The sequence below is a fragment of the Phacochoerus africanus genome, chromosome 7 (assembly GCF_016906955.1).
Source record: "Phacochoerus africanus isolate WHEZ1 chromosome 7, ROS_Pafr_v1, whole genome shotgun sequence".
Taxonomy (NCBI): domain Eukaryota; kingdom Metazoa; phylum Chordata; class Mammalia; order Artiodactyla; family Suidae; genus Phacochoerus; species Phacochoerus africanus.
This window is the reverse complement of record NC_062550.1, coordinates 2584580-2607389: the sequence shown is the minus strand read 5'-3', so window position 1 is coordinate 2607389 and position 22810 is coordinate 2584580. Positions and strand designations below refer to the sequence as shown.

At 58.3% G+C, this 22810-nt stretch overlaps 1 protein-coding gene across 3 annotated transcripts in view; it reads left to right on the top strand.

The window, feature by feature from the left end:
- The window catches only part of TBC1D22A (TBC1 domain family member 22A), a 255450-nt gene that overhangs the window by 217121 nt on the left and 15519 nt on the right, over nt 1-22810 (top strand). For 2 of the 3 annotated variants that reach the window (XM_047785951.1, XM_047785950.1), the window contains one exon: nt 11411-11506. The exons of the other annotated variant lie outside the window; for it this stretch is intronic. In XM_047785951.1, the coding sequence (XP_047641907.1) occupies nt 11411-11506 (96 nt within the window). The remainder of the gene's footprint in view (nt 1-11410; nt 11507-22810) is intronic. 3 annotated transcript variants of the gene reach the window in all.

Below are 22810 nucleotides of genomic sequence, written 5' to 3'. Positions count from 1 at the left end.
AACACGTAGGTAGTAATCCGGCCTGTGTACTTGCTGCCCAGCACTGTCAAATCCGAAAGTTCTTTTTTGATTTTTGTTTCAGATCATTTACTACTTCTTTAAAAATTAAATTTTATGTGTGTCTTGCGGCTTCCTTCCTTCTCCTCCAGAGGAAACCACTGCCTTGAACCTGGTTTTTCTAAATACTAAGCGTGCGTTAGTGTTTTCATCACATACCTGCATATCCATCAAGATGTATGGTCTGAATGAATGTTCTGCAACTTTTTGTAAACGGCATGTACCACTTAAGTATTTTGCCTCTTTTGTTCAGCTTTGTACCTTGTGCGCATTCACGTTGATGAATGCGCCGTATCTCATGTTTGCACCCTTCACGGTTTCCCATTGCGTGAACAGGCTGTCGCTTACCCATATGCCCATTGGGAGACATTTGGGCTGTTTCTAAGTTCTCTGAAGTTACCAGCAGGGCTCAGCCTAACATCCTGGTACATATCTCCTTATATGCTGGCGTAGGAGGTGCTCTAAGAAAGGAATTTTCGGAGCTCCCGTCGTGGCTCAGCAGTTCACGAATCTGACCAGCATCCACAAAGACGGAGGTTCAATCCCTGGTCTTGCTCGGTGGGTTAAGGATCGGGTGTTGCTGTGAGCTGTGGCATAGGTCGTAGACGAGGCTGGGATCCTGCATGGCGATGGCTGTGGTGTAGGCTGGCAGCTGCAGCTCGAATTTGACCCCTAGCCTGGGAAGCTCCATACGCCATGGGTGTGGCCCTAAAATGAAACAAAAAAGGGAATTTTCTGGGTCATAGGATTCAGACGTCTTGATAGGACTGTGCTTTCTGAAGCGGTGGCATCCCCCCAGCACCCCCGCCTTGCCCGTCCAGCACGTGCAGAATTGCCTGGGGTCGCATCCCCCCCAAACTCCGCTGTCCTCAGGATTTCTAGGCTTCGCCCACCCGCCGTCCGCCCCCTGTGTCTCACTTCTCCCCGCCTTGCTCTGCACACCCCCGGGCACCAGGGGGAGCAGCTTTTCCCGTTTTTCCTGGCCCCTCAAGGTCTGTTCACATCCGTGGGCCCATTTTTGAAATTATATAGTGTGTTTCTTTCTTAGCGATTCTTAGGGGTATTTTAAAAATCTGTATCTACCCCCACACACACCCACATTCTGGGTGTGTCGGTCGTACGTTCTTGGCACGGATCTTTTGCTGGCCTGTGACCTGGACGTTTACTTTCATGAGAGCACCTTTGTCACACATCAGCTTTAAATTTTTGCGTTGTCAAATGGACGGATGGTTTTAAAAACTGCTGCTTTAAGCTCCTGAGGTTTTGCTGCTGCACGTTGCTGTGTGATCCACCTTGCGTTTGGCTTATGTACGGCACGAGCCAGGTCTGGTTTCACCTTTTCCATGTGGGTGGCCAGTCATGTCAGAGCCATTTACCAAACAGTCCGTCCTTCCCCAGCTGCTCTGCTGAGCACTTCTGCCAAAGACAAATGCCCACATGAGCCACGGGCATGTGTCTGGGGTCTCTGTCCCCCAGGCCTACCTGTCCTGGGCCCAGGTCACACATGGTCTCAATCAGCCTCTCAAAATACCTTGAGAGCAGGTGTAATCTTCACCTTATCTTTTCAGTTCTGGGGCTGTCTCGCTAGTCCTGTCTTTGCTCTTCAGTATCAACCTTAGAATAACACTTCCTGTTCCACAAAAATATGGCTGGCATTTTTAATAGAAGTGCTTTGAATTTAGGAGTTCCCTGGTGGCTCAGACGGTTAAGGATCCAGCTTTGTCACCCCTGGCGCTAGTTCCATCCCTGGCCCAGGAACTTCCTCGTGCCGTGGGTGCGGCCAAAAAGAAAACAGAAATACGTTGAATGTATAAATTAAAGTGGAGGGCGATGGATATCTTTCGTTTTGAAACCTTCTGCCACAGTCACCTGCTGTACCTGGTGTTTATTCGGTTTTCGTTCGTCTTCAGAGAAGGTGAAGGTCCCTCCGCAGGTGTCCTGCCCACGTGGTGGGAGGCATGCGGGTGCCCCCCCACCCAGCGAAACCTCTGCGGGGTTGGGCTGGGCTCCCCACAGCCCAGCCTGCCACCCCTGCCTCTGCTGCTGGCCTGTCAGATGTCCTTCCAGCGCCTCCACCCCCCGGGGAGGGGCACCCAGTGCTGGGGGTCCCTGCAGTGACACGGGTGTCCGTCACCACACTGCCTTCTTGGGCCGCCTGGTTTGCTGGACCCCTGACTGGATGAGGGACAGTCTAGGGCCCGGGAGCCCGGGGTCAGTCCAACTGGAATGGGCTTGCGGCTTTTTCTTGGTCATTTCCAAGTGCATCTGGGATGTTACGTGAGTTGTTTTGTCCTCGGCTAGAGTGATGTATGGTTTTAGTGGCGTAGTTCTAGGAGTGGCGTTGCTCCTTGACCTCCAGGACTCCTGGGCCTCAGCGTCCCGGCCGTGACCATTTTGGAGGAGACTCTGCTAACAGGCCTGTTTTTCAGAGGGAGATGGGCTGGCCTGAAGCCTGGCCACACGCAGCCCTGACCTCCCTTGTGGCTGTTCTGTCGGCCTGATGTCCCTGGTAGCAGGTGCGTGCAGAGTGGGGCCAGCTCAGGGATCAGCCACTCCTCACCCAGGTGCTGGGTGGCAGGAGCGCGGCCCGCCTCACCCCCGCTCTGCAGGTGTGGCCTGTGGGCCACGGCCTGGAGCCCCCGGGGAGGCCCACCTGACGTCTGCCACCTTTCTGATGGGCCTGCCCTCATCCGGGGCAAACACACCCACGGGCTCATGCGGCCTGTCCATGCAGACAGCCGTGCCGGAGCTTGGACGGGGCCTCCTGTGAGCACGGGGCAGGCGCTTCTGGGATGTGCGGGCTGGGGTGCACCTTGCTCTGACTCCGGCGGGGCGGCGCTGGACGCTCGGGTGTGCGCGGGGACCGAGGCCCCAAGGGAGGTTTCCTGACGTCCTTCCTCAGTCTCGTCCCAGAGGGTGGGCTGTTCCGGGCCAGACTCCTGCTGTCCTGGGCTCTCAGCCCAGATGACCTTGCAGAGAGGGGATCCCCGCCCTGGGAGACCAGGAGTCGCCCCCTAGTCTGCGCCGGCGGGCGGTGTGGCTGGAGGAAAGGGGGGGCTTCGAAGGCAGCCGGGGGAGCAGCCACATGGGAGCATGGCCGGTCGGGCTCGTGTGCTCGCTTCCAGGTGGAGGCGATGTGGGGGCGACTTGGAGGGTTCATAGGGGGTGCAAGGGACCCGGCCTGGGGCAGCTGGTTTAGAGGCAGAGCGGGGCTTGGGTGGGGGGATTGGAGCTGGGGGATTGTGTGAGCGGGACCAGGACCAGGAAGGCGTCACCCTGCTTTTGCAAAGCACGGAAATGTGGCACAGCAGGCGCAGCGGTTACGGGTGGAGACCCCGGCGCCAGGGCCACTGCTCGTCGCCGGCTGGGTTACCTGCTGCAGGCCGCAGCTCCCAAGTGTGACCCCGGCCGGCCTCTGCCTGGCTCCCAGGGAGCGGTGCCAGGAGCTGGCACCTGGGGGCCCTTCTACCGCAGGCTCCCAGTAGGGAGGGCGGCAGAGCTGGAGCCCTGGGGCGGGGGTGGGGTGGGAGATGCAGGCCCCAGGGGAGGTGGGGCTTGGAGACAGGTGAGCTGGAGACCAGAAGACCCCCACTGTATGGGCGGTGCTCCTGGACCAGAAGCGAGGAGCGGGCCGCAGCCCAGCTGGGGGCACCTCCCCTCGGGCTTGTTCTCGCTCCTGGCTCCTTGGGCTCCACAGGCCAACTTCATGGTCCTGCACCCCAGGTGTGGCCCGTCCCTCCCTCTCTGGTTGGCAGTTGAGCACCAGCTGAATTAGCTTCGGGCTCCTGGCAGGCAACACGCGAGCCTTGCAGGATCTGCCTAAAAGAAGCTTCCAAGGCACGGAAAACAAAGCAGGAATTTCCGGGGCTCCCAGGAGCGCTTGGCCGTGTGATGCAGCCTGGCCCTGGCAGGTGTCATTGAGTGTCAGTCAGCACCATTCTGTCTTCCTAATTAATAAGACGGGGTAACACGGAAATGATCTGAAGGACGGTTTGCCAAAGCGTCTGCTGTTGCATTAATCAGAACCGTATTCGTCACCCATCAGATCTTGAAGAAAATATCCCTGACCCTCTGGTTAAGGGGCTGGGGCGTCTGCTCTGAGACTGGCCCTGCAGCGCAGGGAGGCCATCACCGCAGAGGAACGGGCGCGGGCGGGGCTGCTTGCCTGCGCTGGTGGGCTCAGCCCTTGTCCCACCCGGGCATCCTTCCCCGCCTCCCGTCCTCCAGCCTCTGCCTGGTCCCTGCCCATGGGACGTCTCCCTGGCCTGCGCTGGGATGATGGAGCAGAGCCCGGGCTTGGCCAAGGTCGACTAGGCAGAAACGCCCGGTTTCTGAAGCTGCCTGTGTACACGGGAGTTTCCTAGGTGGCGGTCCTGGGTTCTGGTACACACGGGCCGAAGCAGGGACAGGCCCTCTCGGACGGTCACCTGAGGCAGGGCCACATGGGGAGGGGCGGGCTGCGTGGGATGGGGCCCGGACCGCCTTGGGGGAAATTTGGGCTGCATCTTGAACAGTGGGAGGTCTGCAGGGAGCTGTGCGGGATCACGGCAGCCGCCGGGGAAGCTAAGACTGTGGCAGGACCCTCCACACTGCCCCTCCCCCACGCCCTGTGCTCAGGCCACTCCATCCTTTTTTTAAAAAAAAAATTGAAATATTTGGTTGATTTGCAGTGTTACTTTCCGTACAGCAGAGTGATTCAGTTATACGTGTGTGTGTGTGTGTGTGTGTGTGTGTTTCTACACACACGGCGGGGGGGGGGGGATTTTCATGTTCTTTTGCGTCATGGTTTTTCACAAGATGCTGAATCTAGTTCCCTGTGCTGCACAGTGGGGCCTTGTTGCTTATCCGGCCTGTGGATAATAGTTTGCCTCTGCCAACCCCAAACCCCAGTCCACCCCTCCCCCCACTCCTCTCTCCCTTGACAACCACAAATCTGCTCTCTATGAGGACTGAGAGTCTGGTCCTCTTCTGCAGACAGGTTCACTGGTGTCGTACTGCAGGTTCCACATTTGTGACAGCATAGGGTATTTGTCTTTTTTTCTGACTTACCTCACTTGGTGTGATAATCTCCTAAGTCACTCCTGTTGCTGCAGATGATGTTATTTCGCTCTTTTTCATGGCTGCGTGGTATTCCACTGTGTATAGGTACCACACCTCTTTATCCAGTCATCCGTCAGTGGACACTGAGGTTGTTTCCATGTCTTGGCTACGATGAATAGTGCTGCTATGAACATATGGGTGCATGTGTCTTTTTGAATTGTAGTTTTGCCTGGATAGATGCCCAGGAGTGGGATTGCTACATTATATAATAGTTCCATTTTTAGTTTTCTTGAGGAACCTCTGTACTGATCTCCACAGTGGTTGCTCCAACTTAGATTCCCACCGACAGTGCAGGAGGGTTCCCTTTTCTCCACACATTCTCCAGCATTTGCTACTTGTGGACTTTTTTTGATTGTTTGTTTGTCCTTTTCTAGGGCCGCACCCACGGCATATGGAGGTTCCCAGGCTAGGGGTCCAATCGGAGCTGTAGCTGCCGACCTGCGCCACAGCCACAGCAACGCCAGATCCGAGCTGCATCTGTGACCCACACCACAGCGCACGGCAATGCTGGATCCTTCACCCACTGAGCAAGGCCAGGGATCAAACCCGAAACCTCATGGTTCCTAGTCGGATTCGTTAACCACTGAGCCACGACAGGAACTCCCATTACACATAGACTTTCTGATGATGGCCATTCATGGTGTGAGGTGGTACCTCATTGTAGTTTTGATTTGCATGACCTGCTTCTGCCAGGAGCTCCCAGGCAAGCTGCTTGTGGACTCCTTGTCCGCCACCAAGTAGCCCCCAGCTCTGGCTTCCTTTCCCTCCCGAGTGGTCTGGAGCCAGGGAAGCCTGGAGATAAGGACTCGCAGCCTGGGCCCTGTGCAGTGGGGGCCAGAAAGCCTCGACTGGGGGTCAGGCACCTCCCCAGAGCCCGCTCTGAACTGGCCCCCAGCGCCGTGCCTCCCCCTAGTGGGCAGCCTGGGTCATCCAGCATCCTCCCCTCCCCCACTGCCCAGGGGGCTTCCTGAAGTCTCCCCCTCCCCTGAGAGCTCTGCGTGCTCAGCTGGCTGCTCCTTGGGCTCCTTTGGAGATGGCTGGTCCCCTCGGCTGACTTTGCACCTGTCAGAAAGGCCCCGACGGAAAGTGCTGGGTCCTGAGGGGCGTGGGCCCCGGGCCCCCGTGACGTGTGGTGTCTGCTGCTCAGACCCAGCCTCCTGGTTATGCCCCATCGGGGAAGCCACGGGTGATATTTATTGTCCAAGTTAAGCTTCAGTAAAGCGGAAGCCCATTTTCCATTAGGACATGAAATTTTTATTTATTAAATTGCTATTTTAATATAATTTACCAAGTCATCAAAGACAAATAATCCACTTAAGCGGAGCTGTAAAACCTCCATTTTTCCTGAACGCCGTGCTCCTGCGAATGTGTGGCTTACACTGCATTCTGCGCGCCAGCTGCGGACACCTTGTGAGGCGCAGAACTCACAGCCCAGCCTCCTGGATTCCGAAGGAGGGTGGGTCCCAGGGCTGGCCTGAGGCTGACCTCTGCACAATTGCTAAATTTAAGTTGATTCAGCAAATGAAGAGGCCCCTGTGTCACAGACGACACTGAAGGATGCTGGTATGTTTTTTAAAAACATAACCACAGAGCAAGAGAGACTGTCACAGACCAGAAATCTAGCGAAAATGTAAATTGAGAGAGGTAAGGGGCAACATCAAAGCAAGCAGTTACCCAGGGCATCTGCCACTTAATTCCGAGGGCCTTCTGCCCGGTGGTAATGAGCCTCGGGTGGGAGACAAACATGGCAGCGGTCCAGGGACTGAGCAGGTGCTGCGTTTGCCTTTGGTGGCCTTGGCCATGGAGTTAAGGAGAAGGGAATGGAAACACCTCTCTCCAGAGTATCCAGCTGCCATCCTGCCTTCGCGGGGCTTGGAGTCCCAGTTCATGGTGTTTATTTGTCCTGAGAAGTTTCAAGCTGAAGATCTAGTTGAAAGTAGTCTTGGGATAATAGTGCCTTTAAGTTCTGGCAGAAACAAATACAAACCGTTTTTTTTCCTCCCCCAAAAGGAAACCGAGCTTCAAAGAATTCCAGCAGATAAAAGCTCCAAGGAACATGTCAAAACATTCATGAGTAGTCAGTCTAAGAAAGAAGTGAGAGGTTTATTCACGCCAACCTGAAAATAATAACCTGGGAGCCCAGCTTGCCGACATCTGCGAGGACTGTTCTTCCTGTTAGAAGTCAAGGTGCAGTTCTAAACTTTTTCGAGACAGTCATACATCAGGCGGTGTCTTGACAGGTTACGTGATCCGTACCTGCGCGTACAAGGCGAGTGTCGGGTTGTGTGACCTCTCCCAGGATGAAGAAAAAAGCATTATCTCCTAAGGGGTGACCTTGCTGGTGCCAGGAGACAGTTGGTCTTTGCGTTCGAGCAGGCACGGCTGTGTCCTCTCGGGAGGTCTGGTTAATGCACAGGTAGATGTACGATATACGTGAAAGAAGAGCTGGCCCAGATGGGCAGAGAGAGAAGGTTTTTTGGTTTTTTAAGGGCCGCACCTGCGGCATATGGAGGTTCCCAGGCTAGGGGTCCAATCAGAGCGGCAGCTGTCAGCCTACACCAGAGCCACAGCAACACCAGATCCGAGCCACATCCGTGACCTACACCCCAGCTCAGGGCAACGCCAAATCCCTAACCCACTGAGCGAGGCCAGGGATCGAACCTGCGTCCTCATGGATGCTAGTCCGATTTGTTTCCACTGAGCCACACCGGGAACTCCCAGGGAGAACTGTAAACTAAAAAAAGATGTTATCCTGCCTTAAAAATAATTTTATTTCAAACATAACCTCTAAAGGGGGAAGTCGCTACAGAACAAGGAAAAAGGTCACTGAGTGCAAAAGACTCAGCGGGAGACTGTCTGCAGAAAGAGCGTTACAAGGGCCACAGTCATGAGACTGCACTGAGCTACGCCGGAAAATAAGTGTGAACGTGTTTAAAATGGTGAAAAAGGAATATAGTACTTGAAAAAGAAGGAAGAGAGGGAAACTCCTGATTTATAAAGCAGGACTGACAAAAAGAAGCAAGTTTCAAATGTAACAGAGGAGTTGAGCAGGCGTTGTGATACAGTTTAAGAGGCGACGAGCGGACTGGAAAAGCGAGTTGAAGAAAGTACTTCTCCCAGAGCCTCTAGGAGACGGAACCTGTGGAAGGAGAGCTTGCCTGAAGCAGAGACGACGGTGAAAGACCTCACGTCCACCCCGCCCGGGCTCTGAAAAAACCCAGGGGACGGTGGGGAGCAAATGGACGTGTGATGTGAGGTCGTGCACAGTGGGTCCCAAAGCTGATGAAAGCTCCCTGTTCTCAGGATGTCGCTCGCAGAATGAATCTTGTAGGGAAGGTGAGAGCGTCTCAAAACCCACTGGAAACGGTAGACTCCCTGTCAGGGAATAATGACACAGCATTAAACATGGAGGCCAAAAAATGATGCACTAACATTTTCAGAAATCACAGCCACTTTGGAGTTCCTGCTGTGGGTTAAGAAGCTGGCTGCAGGAGTTCCCATCGTGGCTCAGCAGAAACGAATCTGACTCATCCATGAGGACACAAGTTTGATCCCTGGCCTTGCTCAGTGGGTTAAAGATCCACTGTTGCCGTGGCTGTGGTGTAGGCTGGAGGCTTCAGCTTCACCTCAACCCCTAGCCTGGGAACCTCCATATGCCCCAGTGGAGGCCCTAAAAAGACGAAACAAACAAACCAAAAAAAAAAAAAAAGAAAGAAAAAGAAAGAAAGAAAAGGGATCCAGCATTGGTGCGTAGGTTGCAGCTACAGCTTGTTTTCCAGGAAACATTCAAAGGACAGGTATCCAGGCCTTGTGCAGACTCTGAGCATGGAAGACGAGGAGGAAGGAGGCAGGCCCAGGCTACACCATGAAACTGGGCCAGGCCGGAGTTCGGCAAGTGTGAGGGCAGAAATCCTAAGTGACAGATTAGCCAGCAGGGCCCAGCCATGATGACGAAATGTATTGTGACCAATTTGAGTTTCCCGGGAATGCAAGGTTGGTTTGACCTTCAGGAAACTGATCCTGTGCAGCTCAGCACATTCACAGATTCAAGGAAAACAATCTTATCATCTCCATTGACACAGGAAAAGCATCTGATACAATTCTGCAACCATCCAGAGTTCCTGCTGTGGCTTGGGTCCCTGCTGTGGCTCAGGTTCGATCCCTGGCCCAGGAACTTCTGCAGGCTGTGGGCACAGCCAAAAAAAAAGAAAGAAAGAAAAATATCTGCAGCCACTGGTAAGAACTCTAGTGCACTGGGGACAGACAGAACTGTCCTAACCTGCCATTTGTCATCTATGCAAAGGCCCAGGGCAGACAGCTCCCCTCTCTGGAGTGAAGTGGGCAGAGTTGCCGTTGGGTGGCTGTTACGTCAGGAAGCAGAGGTGGGGCTGGCGCCGCCCTGCAGGAGTTTTGCTCGACAGGCTCGAGACGGTTCTGCCAGCGCAGGCAAGAAGACGCCGAAGGACCCTCGCTGCTCTGGCTTCTCTCCCTGCCACCTCCTCTGACACACTCGTCAGCCCTCCTGCCTGCCCGCGACCTCCATGTGGCTAAACCCCAGGGTCACCGCACGGGCTCCTATCACTTGACCCTCTGGCAGCGCCTCTCTTCTGCAGCTCCTCCCAGCTCCCCAGTTGTTCCTGTTAGGCCCTCTTGTTTTGGTCTTTTTAGGGCCGCACCCGTGACCTATGGAAGTTCCCAGGCTAGGGGGCGAATTGGAGCTATAGCTGCCGGCCTACACCTCAGCCACAGCAATGTGGGATCCAAGCCACATCTGCAGTCTACACCGCAGTTCACAGCAATGCTAGGTCCTTAACCCCCTGATTGAGGCAGGGATCGAACCTGCATCTTCGTGGATTCTAGTCGGGTTCATTACCACTGAGCCACGTGGAAACTCCAGGCCCTCATTTTAAACTCGGTCCTGCACCCTGGACGCCCCTGTCCCGTCGCAGCCTGACGCCTCCACTCGGATGCCCGCGGGAGTCCTCAGCATAGACTTGCAGTCTCCCCACCAGCGCTTTCTCCTCCGCGCTGGCCCCAAACCCTCCTCGTCTCAGGAGGCAGCAGCCCTGCTCCACTCGTTCGGGGGCTGGTGAGCCCCTGGCTCCTCTCCCTCGCACCCCATGGCGCCCGTGGTCATCCGAGTATTTTGTCGTTGGCTCAGCCTTCAGAGTAAGCCCAGCATGTGCCCTCTTCCTGCGGCTGTGCTCTCCCGTCTCGCCCCAGGCCCCGACATGTCTGGATCTTAGGATTTCCGTGCATGCCTCCCCCACCTCCCTGGCTCTGCCTCTCCCCCTGCTGCCGGGTGCCAGATCTGCCCTCGATGTGCCAGCCAGAGGCACCCCTTGGGAGCCTGGCTCTTCCCTCTGCTCAGGGCTTCCATTGTCGTGGAAACGAGCCAGTGAGCGGGGAGGCCCCGAGGCCTGGACCCCACGTGCTCTCCAGCGCCCGCTGGCCCACCTCGAAGCTCCTCGCTGTTTCTGGAACGTGCCAGGCAGCCTCCAAGCTCAGGGTCTTTGCGACTCTCCCCAAAGAGCTTTCTGGCTTCCCCTCTTTGGGTCTCTGTTTAAATGTCCCCCTGGGCGACCGACCCCTGTACTTAAATTGCACACCGGCCCCTCCCGACGCCCCGGCTGTCCCCATTCTTCCTGTCTCCCCACCATTTCACCACCTTCTCTGGCGGGTGTTGGGGTCTGTTTTTTTACTGTAGACCGTTAACAGTGGTCGTCCGGTCTCGCAGACATGGCAGAGTGGGGAAGCCGCTCCTGAGAAGGGGTTGGGGGACCCCAGCCTCAGCCGTGGGTGGCCTGCGCCTCAACTAAGGCAGCAGCCGGAGGGGTCGGGGTGACCGCTCGCCGTGTGGGCAGCATCCTTGTCACCCCCCCAGTTCAGGCAGCCCCCGGGAAGACGGGTCCAGGCCAAGGCCGGGCGCCCGCTCTGCTCTGCAGCCCCCTCTTGTTCAGGCGGAGTGGCTCGGCCTCCGTGGGGACTGTGGCCCCCTACGGGGGTTGGGGGTGCAGAGTGGGTGCCCCTCGGATTTGCCTCTGTCATCGCTGCCCCTCATCCGGCCGAGAGAGCAGGCGGGCCACCGAGCTCACAGACGGTCCGGCCGCCGGGACTCGGAGAATCGCCGCTGCTTTGATGAGCCGGGGCCTGGAGCAAAGGCCTTGAGGGGACGCGGGGCGGCCGTGCTCCATGCCCCGGGCTGCCTGGCTGAGCCGCACACTGACCCTCTCGGCTCTTCTTTCTCTTGCAGTCGGAACCCGAGGGCTTCGCGCATTTCCACCTGTACGTGTGCGCCGCGTTTCTCGTGAGATGGAGGAAAGAGATCCTGGAAGAGACGGGCTTCCAAGTAAGCAGACGCCTTTTAGGAGAGGCCGGGTCCGGTCTTCTGCCAGGAGGGAGGCGGATTCGGTTTAGTTTGCAGTTGCTTTGCGGAAGAGCCTTGAGGCGCCTGCTCGTGCGTGGCCACGGCTCACCTGCCCCTGGAAACTCCTGACCGAGGGACAGGTCGCCCGGGGCTCTGCCGACCCCTGCCCTGTGGCCCGTGCTGTCACAGGCTCCAGAGCCGGCCGGTGTGTGTCCTAGCTGTGTGGCCCAGGACTCCCGGGAGCCTCGTGACGGCCGTGGGCTGTGGTGCGTTAGGGAGGGGGCAGGATGCGCGAGCAGACAACGTGGCTGCCCAGCACTTGGTTGCTGTGTGACTCAGGGCTGGTGGCTTACCCTCTCGGAGCCACATTTGCTCAGTAGCTCAGAGGGAGAGCCACAGCCCCACCCATTCATCAGAATGTGCTCGAGCCAGGGGCTCCTGGTGGGCCCAGTCCCACACCTGTCCCCCATCCCCAGGTGTGCCTTGTGGGGTGGTCCTGGGACTGCATGGGGTGTTGACCCTGGGAGGGCTGGGCCATCTCTGGTGCAGTGAAAAGACACCAGCTTGGGGACCAGGGTCTGGGCTCTGCTGCTGACTGGCTGGGGGTCCTTCTCTGGCTGCTTCACTTCCTCTGGCTGCTTGTCATTCAGGTGAGGGGACAGGTGAGGCCCTGTGGTCCCAGGTCACAGAGCAGTGACACTGGGCACCTTGTTTGACCGGGGGCAGCTGAGGGCCTGCCCCTGGAAACTCCTGACTGAGGACAGGTCACCCGGGGCTCTGTGCTCATCAGACACTCTGAGGACGCTGCTTGTCCCGCCGAGGGCCTTGGGGAAGGGCTAGCCAGCCCTGTCGCCCTTTCTGTCTCCGCCACCAGGGGCGGGCGGGCAGGGAGGATCTGTGCCCGGGCCAGTGGAACCCAGCACCCGGCCTGCTGCACCCTGAGGTGGTAGATGGGAAGGCGAGGGCCTCTTCTCACGCAAGCCCCTGCCCTTGTCACATGGGGAGCCCGGCTGAGCCCCCACGGGAGCACCAGTGCGGCAGCCACGTTTCTGGGCGGGCGGCATCTCCCTCCCGCCCCCTCCAGCCCCTTCCTGCCCTTCCTGCCCCATCCCCTCGTTGCCTGTGAAATGGTAGGTCACAGCCTCCTGCCCTGCCGCATGGCCTCGTGCGAGGCTGGCCCGAGGCGGCTGGCGCTCAGATCAGTAGGTGCCGCCAGTAAGTTCATCCACTGCTGCGCGTTTGCTGACGGACGCCCTGCCTGTTTGGAGAAACGGCTTCCTGTGCATGCATGGCGGCTGCCAGCCCCGGGGGGCTGTGAGCGAGGGTGAGACTGGGTGCAGGGCCCTGTCTGGAAACTCCATTCCAGCCACAGTGTGAGCTGAGGCCACCTCTGTCACGTCGTGGTGGAAGCTCCCGGCTGTGGGCAGGTGGCTGAGAAGGGCCCTGCGCGCAGACCTCTGCTCACCCAGGCCTTTCCCGTGTTTCCTTTGACTGCAGGTTCCCACTGGGCAGGGACCCGGGGCACACGGGCAAGGGCAGTGCCCAGTGGGGGGCCTCCGTCTGCCCTGATGTCCCTGGTCCCGCTGCTGTCCCCTCAGGCCCTCCCTCTGGGCCAGGTCCTGTGCTGTCTCAGGAGTTTGCATCCACGGGGGGCTGGGTTGGCTGGGGGTGGAGGGGGCTGCTCACGGCTCAGCCTGGGGCCTGGGATGCAGGGAATAGGAGGCCTGGGGCAGAGGGGTGGGGTCAGACTTCCGGTGTGGGCAGGTGGCGGAGAGGGGACCAGGGACCAAGGCCCGGAGCCGATCAGGTGCCAGGCTGCTCTGTACGGGAAGCAAGTTGGTTCAGTTGGGGCCGGAGTGGCAGCCCAGGTGGGGGCTCAGGGGGTGAGCCTGGGAAGGAGCAAGTGAGCCTGGCTTCTCCCAGGGCAGAGGGCCAGGTGGTGAGAGGGGACCAGGATGCAGGAGGAGGAGCCCCAAGGGGGCGGGGCAGAGGGGCGGAGAGGAGCACCTGACTGGGAGGGGGGTGGAACTCCGACCGGCAGGTGGGCAGCGGCACCGATCCGGGGAGCAGGGCTGGCGGTCTTCCCCTCAGACTCCAGGGAGAGGCCCCCGTCGCAGGGGTCAGTGCTCAGAGCTGCCTCCTGGGTGAGAATTCGTCCGGCAGAGATTCTGGCGCTTCACAGCTCACTTATAAAAGGCTCCGTCTGCTCACACGCTGTCTGCAGATGAAACCTGGGTTTAAAACTTTACAAAGCAGAAATCGAATGAAGCAGCTGTGGGAGGAGACACAGCTGTTGATAAAAATGAGGCTGTTGTGAATCCGATGGCAAAAGCACGGTGGCTTAAGCGTTCTTGGCGGGGAGTTCCCTCTAGGGCACGGTGGGTTCAGGATCTGGCGTCGTCTCTGTGGGGGTCATACATTCGATCCCCAGCCCAGCACAGGGGGTTAAGGATTGGGTGTCGCTGCAGCTGTAGCTCAGATTTGATCCTTGGCCCAAGACCTTCCGTATGCCATGGGTGTGGCCATTTAAACAAACAAACAAAAAAAGAGTCCTTTGTGGAATTTGAATTGCACAGAGATGCATCTTTTATTTTCAAGTGTTTGTAGAGCATTTACAGAATTAATCATCTGATCCAGGCCATAAAAAGTACCAAAATCTGAAACAGCACAATGACCATATTTGCTGAGCATAATCCTTTAAAACTAGATGGTAATAATACAGTTAAAAAGAGGAATCAAGCATTTGGAAATTAAAGAGGCCTCTTCACAATGCTTGGTCAAGGGGAAAGTGATCCTTCAGTTATAGAAGAGATTAAAAAAGCAGACCTGAAAGACTGCTCTTCACTTTCTGGAAGTTCACGTTTCCAGTCATGGGCCCCCTTCGTGTGTCAGTGAGCTTCACTCAGGCCCATCACAGAATATTCCAGAGGCCCCAGTCATTGGTGAACTGCAAGGGAGAGGAAAATGTATAGGATGCGGCCTATGCTCGGCTTAGAAACAAATTCTTGGGCAAAAATGCTTCTTACTGGAGTTCCCGTCGTGGCTCAGCGGAAACGAAGCTATTAACTGTGAGGACACAGATGCCATCCCTGGCCTCGCTCAGCGGGTTAAGGATCCTGCGTTGCTGTGGCCGTGGTGTAGGCCGGCAGCTGCAGCTCCAATTTGACCCCTAGCCTGGGAACTTACATATGCTGCGGGTGCGACCCTAAAAAGACCAAAAAAAAAAAAAATATATATATATATATATATGCTTCTTACTATTTAAAAACATAAAAAAACCAAACGCACTAACCCATTTAACTGAGGGTTAGAGGCGGAAAAATAAAGGAACTAGTTTGTAAGCAAACGGATGGGTGAGGCAGTAACCACCCCCGCCCCGGGAGCCCCACAGAGCCCACCTCCCTCCAGCAGCTGATGGAGACCCGGGCCCACGGTTTTCCTTGGGGCTGGTGCGCGGGGCGCCCTCCACCCACCCGAACTCCCGGCCCCAGAAAGAAAGTGCACGTTCACCATGGGCTCCTGGTCTCTCGGCGCCGTCTCCGCAGGCTGGTCCAGAGACACAAGCCCTTCCCGGAGGGAGCATCTGGGGAGCCGGGATCCAGGTGCCAGCGGGCTCAGCCCTGCGGCCGCGTCCCTGCTTGCTCCCGAGGGAACATCCTCGCAGCAGGCCCGCGGCATGTGGCATCTTTAGAGATTCCGTGGCTTCTCCTGAGTTTAATAGAAAGGGAAAAAACCCAACTCTGCTCGGACTAAAGTAGAAATAGAAGAATACTTAACATGCTAAAGACCGTCTCAACTCTGCAATCCCCGGTACCTGGAGAAACGCGAGACACAGTCCCTTCAAATCCCCAGCAGCTGCTGTTTCTGCGGGACGATGGCGAGTGCTCAGTGAGGCCTCTCTAGGCCTCCTCCACATGGTACAGGACACTCACGCACGCGTGCACACGTGCACGCAAGCACACACACACACACACACACCACGGACATGAAAAGTGCATGTTTTAAACGAGGGGACTGTCATGGAGTCACCGGCTCTGGGGTTGGCTCTGAGGCACCTGCCAGCTCCCGCTGGGGGCCTGCCCCCACGTGGAGACAGCTTGGCCCGGACGCGGGAGAGAACCCGGAGCCTGAGCAGGTGGAGGCTGAGTGAGAGACCCCGTGCGGCTTGGCTCTGAACAGAACTGGGGTGAGCGTCTCCCCGGAGGACCCCCCGCCGCAGGCTCACCTCCCACTCATCTGGGCTGGGACTCAGGTCCCTTTGGGACTGACACTAACCCCCTGCAGGGTTGATTTCAAAGGGCCAGAGCCCAGCTGCCGCACTAAGAAAGAGCTCGCTCTGTGCGGGACACGTTCCATGTAGGCCCAGCCTTGCAGGTGTAAACGCACGTCCGCAACATCATGTAATGAATGTGTCGGAAGCGTCCACGTGGGAAGGACAGTGGACGGAGACAGAACGGTCCGACCATCCCTGGAAGCCCCCGTGCATCTGTGCAGTAAGCCGGAGGAGTCTTCTGATCCTTCATGAAGAACTGAGGGTTCCGACAGATGCTGCCTGTCCATGCAGCTGTGCTCTTAGCACCGCCCTTCCTGAGAATCAGAGGGGTTGGCATCAGATGGGCCTGTTCCTTCCTTCCTACAGGGGCTGTAAGAGGCACCCTTTCTGATGAGCTGTTAATAATTCATGTCAAGAGCCTTGCCTTTGATCCAGGAATTCCCTCGGTTTATGATTATGGGACTACCGGTTGTCAGCAGCCTAAATACCCAGCGTTAGCAGGACAGTTCCCTAGATTCTGGTACATGTGGTTGGAATATTTTATAACTGCCCCAAATCATACCTTCCGGTGATGGGCACCGAAGTGGGAAAAGCTCTCAGTATATTTCTGTGTATTTCTGGGGCGGGGGTAGAGCGTAATCTGAACTCACATCTATGCGCATGTACACACACACACACACACGCATGCATGTATGTCCGTGTACACACATGCACACGCGAATACATGTATGTCCGTGTACATACACACATGGAAAACACACCCACTTGCAGACCAATGTACAGAATCTACACATGCTTCTGTGAGGTGCATTCGTGTAAACGCTCACACACGTGTACATGTGTACACACGTCAGATGCGCACGATTTGTGTGCGAACATGTGAATACTTGATCTGCATGTGTACGTATATGTAAAATACATCTACACGCGTGCATGGTCAACAGTGCAAGTCTACACACGACACGTGTAGAAAACACACCTGCATGTTTACATACATATGAAATGCACTCATGTGTTTACATGTGTAAATACATCTAAAAATGATCCCAAGCTTGTGTTACGTGCTCAGAAAAAGAGACCTGACGGAGGCATCGTGAGCATTATTGTGTTTGGTCAGTAGAATTGGGGCGCTTTTTACTTTCCCGTTTGAAGTTGTCCGCGTCCTCTCAGTGCCTGATCCACGGGGTTTTCTTACCTGGGTTTCCTCCCCCCGAGGAAGGCAAGGCCCCTTTGTGAGTTGCTGGCGGCCCCGTGCTCCCTGGCTCTGGGCTCATGTCCCTGATGTCCTCTGGACACTGGGGCAGGGGACACACCACACCAGGATCCCCAAAGACTCACGTCTTTCCCTTGGCTCACACACGCTTGCACATGCACACACACACACACACGTGCACACGCATCACGTGGTCCCCAGAGGCGAGAAGTTGTGTCCTGCTCTCGTGAGGTCTCCCAGCCCCTGCAGGCCATCGTACCCCCCTGTCCCCCCACCCCCTGCTGCCCACGACGCACAGAAGCTCTGCTCCCTTTGGCCAGGCTGCCGGGATGGAGGGTCCCCACCTCGCTGGCCCAGCCCATCAGTCATCCTCAGAGTCTGCCTTCTCCCCACTGGGCCAGGCTTCCTTCCACCTGGCCGTCAGTTCCCCATCGCCAGAGCGGGAAGGATGAGTCATGTCTAAGGCACTGCACAGAATCCAGGGTCCAGCTGGGCTGGGCTCGGTGATGACCTTCAAGCCCCTTCCAGTGGTCTCCCCGTCCCGGGCCCAGCCCTGCGCTCAGCAGGCTCGCCAGGTGCACCTCGCCGCAGACCTCAGGGATGTCTGGTGAAGAGGCAACTGGTGGAGACTCTGACAGACTCTGGGCATCTCTGATTTGCAAAGACGGAGAGAAAGACGCCGTCCAAAGCCCAAGCTCTGGAGTTCCCGTTGTGGAGCAGTGGTTGATAACTCCGACTAGGAACCATGAGCTTGCGGGTTCGATCCCTGGCCTCGCTCAGTGGGTTGAGGATCCAGCATTGCCATGAGCTGTGGTGTAGGTCACAGACGTGGCTCAGATCTGGCATTGTTGTGACTGGCGTAGGCCAGCAGCTACAGCTCCGATTAGATCCCTAGCCTGCGAACCTCCACGTGCCACGGGAGCGGCCCTGGAAAAGGCAAAAAGACAAAAAACCAAAAAACAAAGCCCAAGCTTTGTGGACCCCGGGCTGGGCGATCTCCTGCCCACCTGTCCTCCAGCCTGGGTGCTGGTGCCCCGTGTGCTCGGCCTTGGCTCACAGCCCCGTGGGGGCCCTTGGCTTCCCCTGAGCCCTCAGCCAGGGCCTCTGTAGGTTGGACTTCCGGGCCTTAGAAGAGCAGCCGCAGCTTTGGTCCACGGCTTTGGTCCACGGCGCAGCTTTGGTCCGCGGCGGACCTGGTGGAGGGAAGGCGCTTCTCGCACTGGGGTGGGAGAGGGGGTTCTCTGCCCCCGGGCTATTACATGTCCATGACCCTGAGGTCGCAGCCCCTCCAGGAGACCAGGACCTCCGGCAGGACGGGGAGGGGCCCCCTCCTCCCCTTTGACCTCCGCCCCCCCCCCGGAGTCCCTCCCTTTGTGCTGAAGCCAGAGAGCAAAGTCAGCAGGACTTTCCGGAAGGTTCTCCCACCCTCACACGTGGGCCCACAGCTTCCATCCAGCGCCTGGCACGCTGCGGGTGGAGACGGGAGGGACGTTTGCTGCCGGGCAGGACTCTGTACACCTCAGGCGTGTCTCGGCTCGCCGGCATCTCGGTCACCGCGCACTCGCGTTAACAAGGGAGGCTGGCGGAACCGAGCCCGAGGGAGGCATTGTCCCTGGGCATCGTCCAGGCCGCTGGGCCGTGGCAGTGGCCCCAGGGACGGGTGTGCGTCTTTGTCAAGCTGGACTCTGTTGGCTCTGCCGATGGCCTTCGACGGGTTAATTCGCCGTGGTCTGTATTTCGTCTCGTGCTCCTGTGAAGCAGCAAATGTCAGGAAATGCCAAAGGACAGATCAGTTGTCGTTCTTGATTATTTCGAGACATTTTAAAGACAAAACTGGGTCAACTGAAAACGAATCTCCGAGTGGCTCGTGCCTCCGTGTGCTGCTGGGGCCGCTCGGTGCCCTTCAGTGTGGGGCGTGCGTGGTCCTGGGGGTGACCGCTGCTGGCACCTTTCCTGACCCCTCACCTCTCGGGGTCTAGTGTGACGTCATGAAACCCATGGGAAAGGCGACTCGCACGGCAGCTGGGCGGGTGCAGGGTGATGCCAGGAGCGCCCACCCCCACGGGGCGGGCAGGTGGGAAGGGGTCCTGGCCCTGGAAGCCTCCCCAGTGCCCCCGGGCGCCCCCAGGACCTGGATCCATGGCAGGCAGACCGCGGGGAGCGTGGGCCTGTCACTCACGGGCGTTTCTCCCCAAACCCCGGCAGTGATTTCCTCCTCAGACGTGGGGAGGTGGCCCCCTTGTTAAATTCCACCCTCGCTGTGATCACGGCAGCGCAGCTTGCGCGTTCAAGGCTGTTCTCAGTGCTGCGCGGGCTGCAAAGGTGAGCCGCTGCCACCTCGGCGATAACGAGCGAGGTGGGTAGAACCGAGCCCGAGGGAGGACGAGCTCCCTCAGGAGCCACGGGGTCTTCTTCTCTGTGGCTCACATGAAGCAAGAGAAAGTCCGGCTACACCCTAAGCGGAACGTCCTTGCGCCTCCTCGAGGTAACAGCCAGGACGTCCGCTGGCGGCTTGGCAGGCGCTGGAACATGCAGACGTGCCCGCCCGAGCTCAGCCCAGGGTCCCCGAGGGCGCGGTGGCTGGAGGGGGGGCTCCTGGTCCCGGGGGAGGGGGGCGTAAGGGACCCTGGTGCTCGACCTGGACAAGGGTTAGGTGTCCTCAGAGTAGGACCACATGTGGCATCGAGAGCACAGGACCCAGAAGGTGACTGTTCAGAGGCGAGAGGAGGCTTTTGGGGTGAGCGGGTGAGGGTGCGGGGAGCCCTTCCCACGTCCTCAGCCCCCTAGAGGTGGCACTTACTTCTTGTCACTGCGGCAGGGGTGGGCTGTGCGGTGCGGAGCCTCTGCAGCCCGGAGGGAAGTGCGCCGCCCGTCCGTCTGTCCATCTGTCCCTGCAGCGTCCCTCACTGGGTCCCTGTGCTCCAGCCTGGTGCTGGCCTGGCAGCAGCACAGGCACCCAAGAAGGAGGGGGAGAGTCCAGGCCTGGCAGCAGGGCCGGGGGCTGAGGCGGGATGGCGTCAGTCCCGCCCGTGCTGGGCCCCTCCCAGCAGCCACCCACAGCCCCCAAGGGTGGGGGCGGCGAGGGAGCTCTGCACCCCTGCACCCCATCTCCTTCTCAGAAGCGGGGGCGGCATCCGCTCGCTGGGCCCTAGGGAAGTGATATCGCCGACGGGGAGGGCTCGCAGCTGCCGCCGCCTCGCGTGCACACACAGTGCACATGCGTGCACACTCACACCCGCAGAGTCTCTCAGAAACAAGGCCGAGAAGGAATTGTTCTGTTCTATTTTGATCTCTGAGCAGCAAGCGCTTCTCTCGGCACATGGGGAATTCTTGCTGGAACAGTCTAGAGGAGGCGATGCTTGGCCTCACGTGGAGTCTGGATTCCTCTCTGCTGGGGCCGCGGGCACCCGGCTCCCATGCGCGGCCGGCTCCTCCTTCACTGTCCTGGGGACGATGGTGCCATTCGTGTTTGAAAGAGGCCGCATGCGCCTCGTGGTCTATTGGGAGCATGCCAGTGGCCGTGGCCACACCTCGGCGTCACAGGAAGGGCTGGGGCCGTGGAGAGTGATGTCTGCGTGCCAGGCTCGCTGACAGGGTGCCCAGGTGCTGGTCAGGGAAGTGCCCAGTGCAGACCTGCGCTCCCTGATTTCAGGGCTTCTCCGTGACGCCCGCCTGCGCACCCCACCCCCTCACCGCCCTGCTGCTCCTCGTCCCCGAGGGCAGTCCCCTGGGCACGGCGGTGGCCTCGGCAGCCCCAGCGAGTGGCGGGAGGCGCTGGCGGTCCCCTGCCCAGGCCCCTGGTGGCCCTGCCCTCCCGCCGTGGGCCATTCACTGGATCCTTGCCCTGTAAGAACTGCCCTCTCTCCTGGCCGCATTTGAAGAGCAGAGACAGGAGCAAGCACGAGGCTGCGGAAAATCCATCTTGTCCCACGACCGGCCTCAGGCGTAGCTGTGCTTTATTCAGGCAGCCTTCCCTGTGGTGGGTTTCACTCTATCCGGGGCCGGGCCGCTGGCACCTGAGCCCATGGCGCTCTGCTGGGCCTGGTGGCCACGAGCTGCACCCCGGCCACTAACCATCACCTGGGGGCCCAGTGCGCTGCTCCCTGTCCAGCGTGTCACCACATCACTGCAGGTGATCGGGGCGACACAGCATCCCTGGCCTGGGTGTCCGCATCCGCGTGTGGACAGCCTGAGCTGCAGCAGCCACGGGGCAGAGCTGGGCACGTCCACACCTGCCCCCTAGGCCCCCATTCTTTGCGTTTTCCTGGTGCGTTTACACCGCGGTGAGCTGTCACCCCTGAGGTGCTGACCAGTGCGCTTCTCCGGGCTGAGCCCTGTCACTGATGGGCCATGTGTGTTCCCAGAGCCATGGTCATGCCTGTGATTTGGCAGGAGCGGTAACACGCTGAGATGAGGCCGTGTCGACTTGTCCGTTATGTGACTCGCGGAGCTCAGGGCCCCCGATCCTGAGGATTCTTGCCTGTTAATCCAGGCGGTCCCTTCATCAGCGGCATCTCCATAAACTCGCGGAAGGATGCTTAGTAGAGGGGTTTCAAGCTGAAAGAGGAGGGGGGGCTTGGGACTGCCCCCGAGAATTCTCGCCCCAACCCTATTCCGTAAAATTAAAAAAAAAGTTATTAACGCTCTTTATGTGTATACTTTTTATAAGGTGGAAAGTTCTAAAAACAAAAGCCTTTTACCAGAAACGTCATCCCTTCTCCCCACCTTCCTCCCACTTCCCATCTCAATTGTCTTTCTTTAATTAGTTAATTAATGATTATTATTTTTGCTTTTTTAGGGCCGCACCCGCAGCGTATGGAGGTTCCCAGGCTAGGGGTCTAATCAGAGCTGTAGCTGCCGACCTACGCCTCAGCTACAGCAACGCCGGATCCTTAACCCCCTGAGCGAGGCCAGGGATCGAACCCGTGTCATCATGGATACCAGTCAGGTTCGTTACCACTGAGCCACGACACAAACTCCTGCCGGTGAGGTGGAGGCGGCTGAGAGCGGCGGGTCTGTCGCCCTTCCTGCTCGTTGCTGCGGTGGGTTAGACTTGCCCTTGAGGAAGTTACGCCCGCCATTCAAGCCGTTAGCTGAAGGCCTTATGATCTGGTCAGTGGTGTTTGGTGTCGAAGGCAGATCAACGTGGAGACCTCATCGGCTCCGTCCCGAAGAGGCGTCATTACATCTTGGGCCTTATTACAGCGTCGTCGCCCTGCAGCACCCTCTCAGCTGCCACGCGCGCCGTTTTGCAGCCTCTCGGGGACACCCGAACGCATCTCACGTGGAAATAGAATTTTGCGGGGCCCGAGAGGTGTCGCTGCCAGAGCGCGTTTGGCCGGTGTGGGTGGCTCTGTGCCGGCGGGCCGCCGCCCTCCACCTTTGGGGCCACCGAGGGGCTGTGCTCCTTGCAGGGCTTCCTGCTCATGGGCAGAGGGACGGAGTCGACGCTGATAGGGCCACATACACACGGGCTGCTGAGGCCCCAAGGGCCTGAGATGCTTCACGTGAGCCTGGGGTGGGAAAGAAAAGGAACAGGAAAGGCAGCCCGGGCGAGCGGATGCCAGGCCCTCCTGCCGGGCAGGAGGGAGCAGGACTCACTGCAGCTCCTGGGCCTGTGTGGAGAGAACCCTCACGGGGTCCTGTCCTCTGTCCCGGCCCCTCTCTGCTCATTGACCCACGTTCCCGGTTTCCACGTGACCATCGAGCACCCACGGCCTCCAGCGCTCTGTACCAGGCGTGGGGGATACACAGGGGCGTGGCCGCTGAGCAGGTGCCACCACGTGCCAACACCATTCTG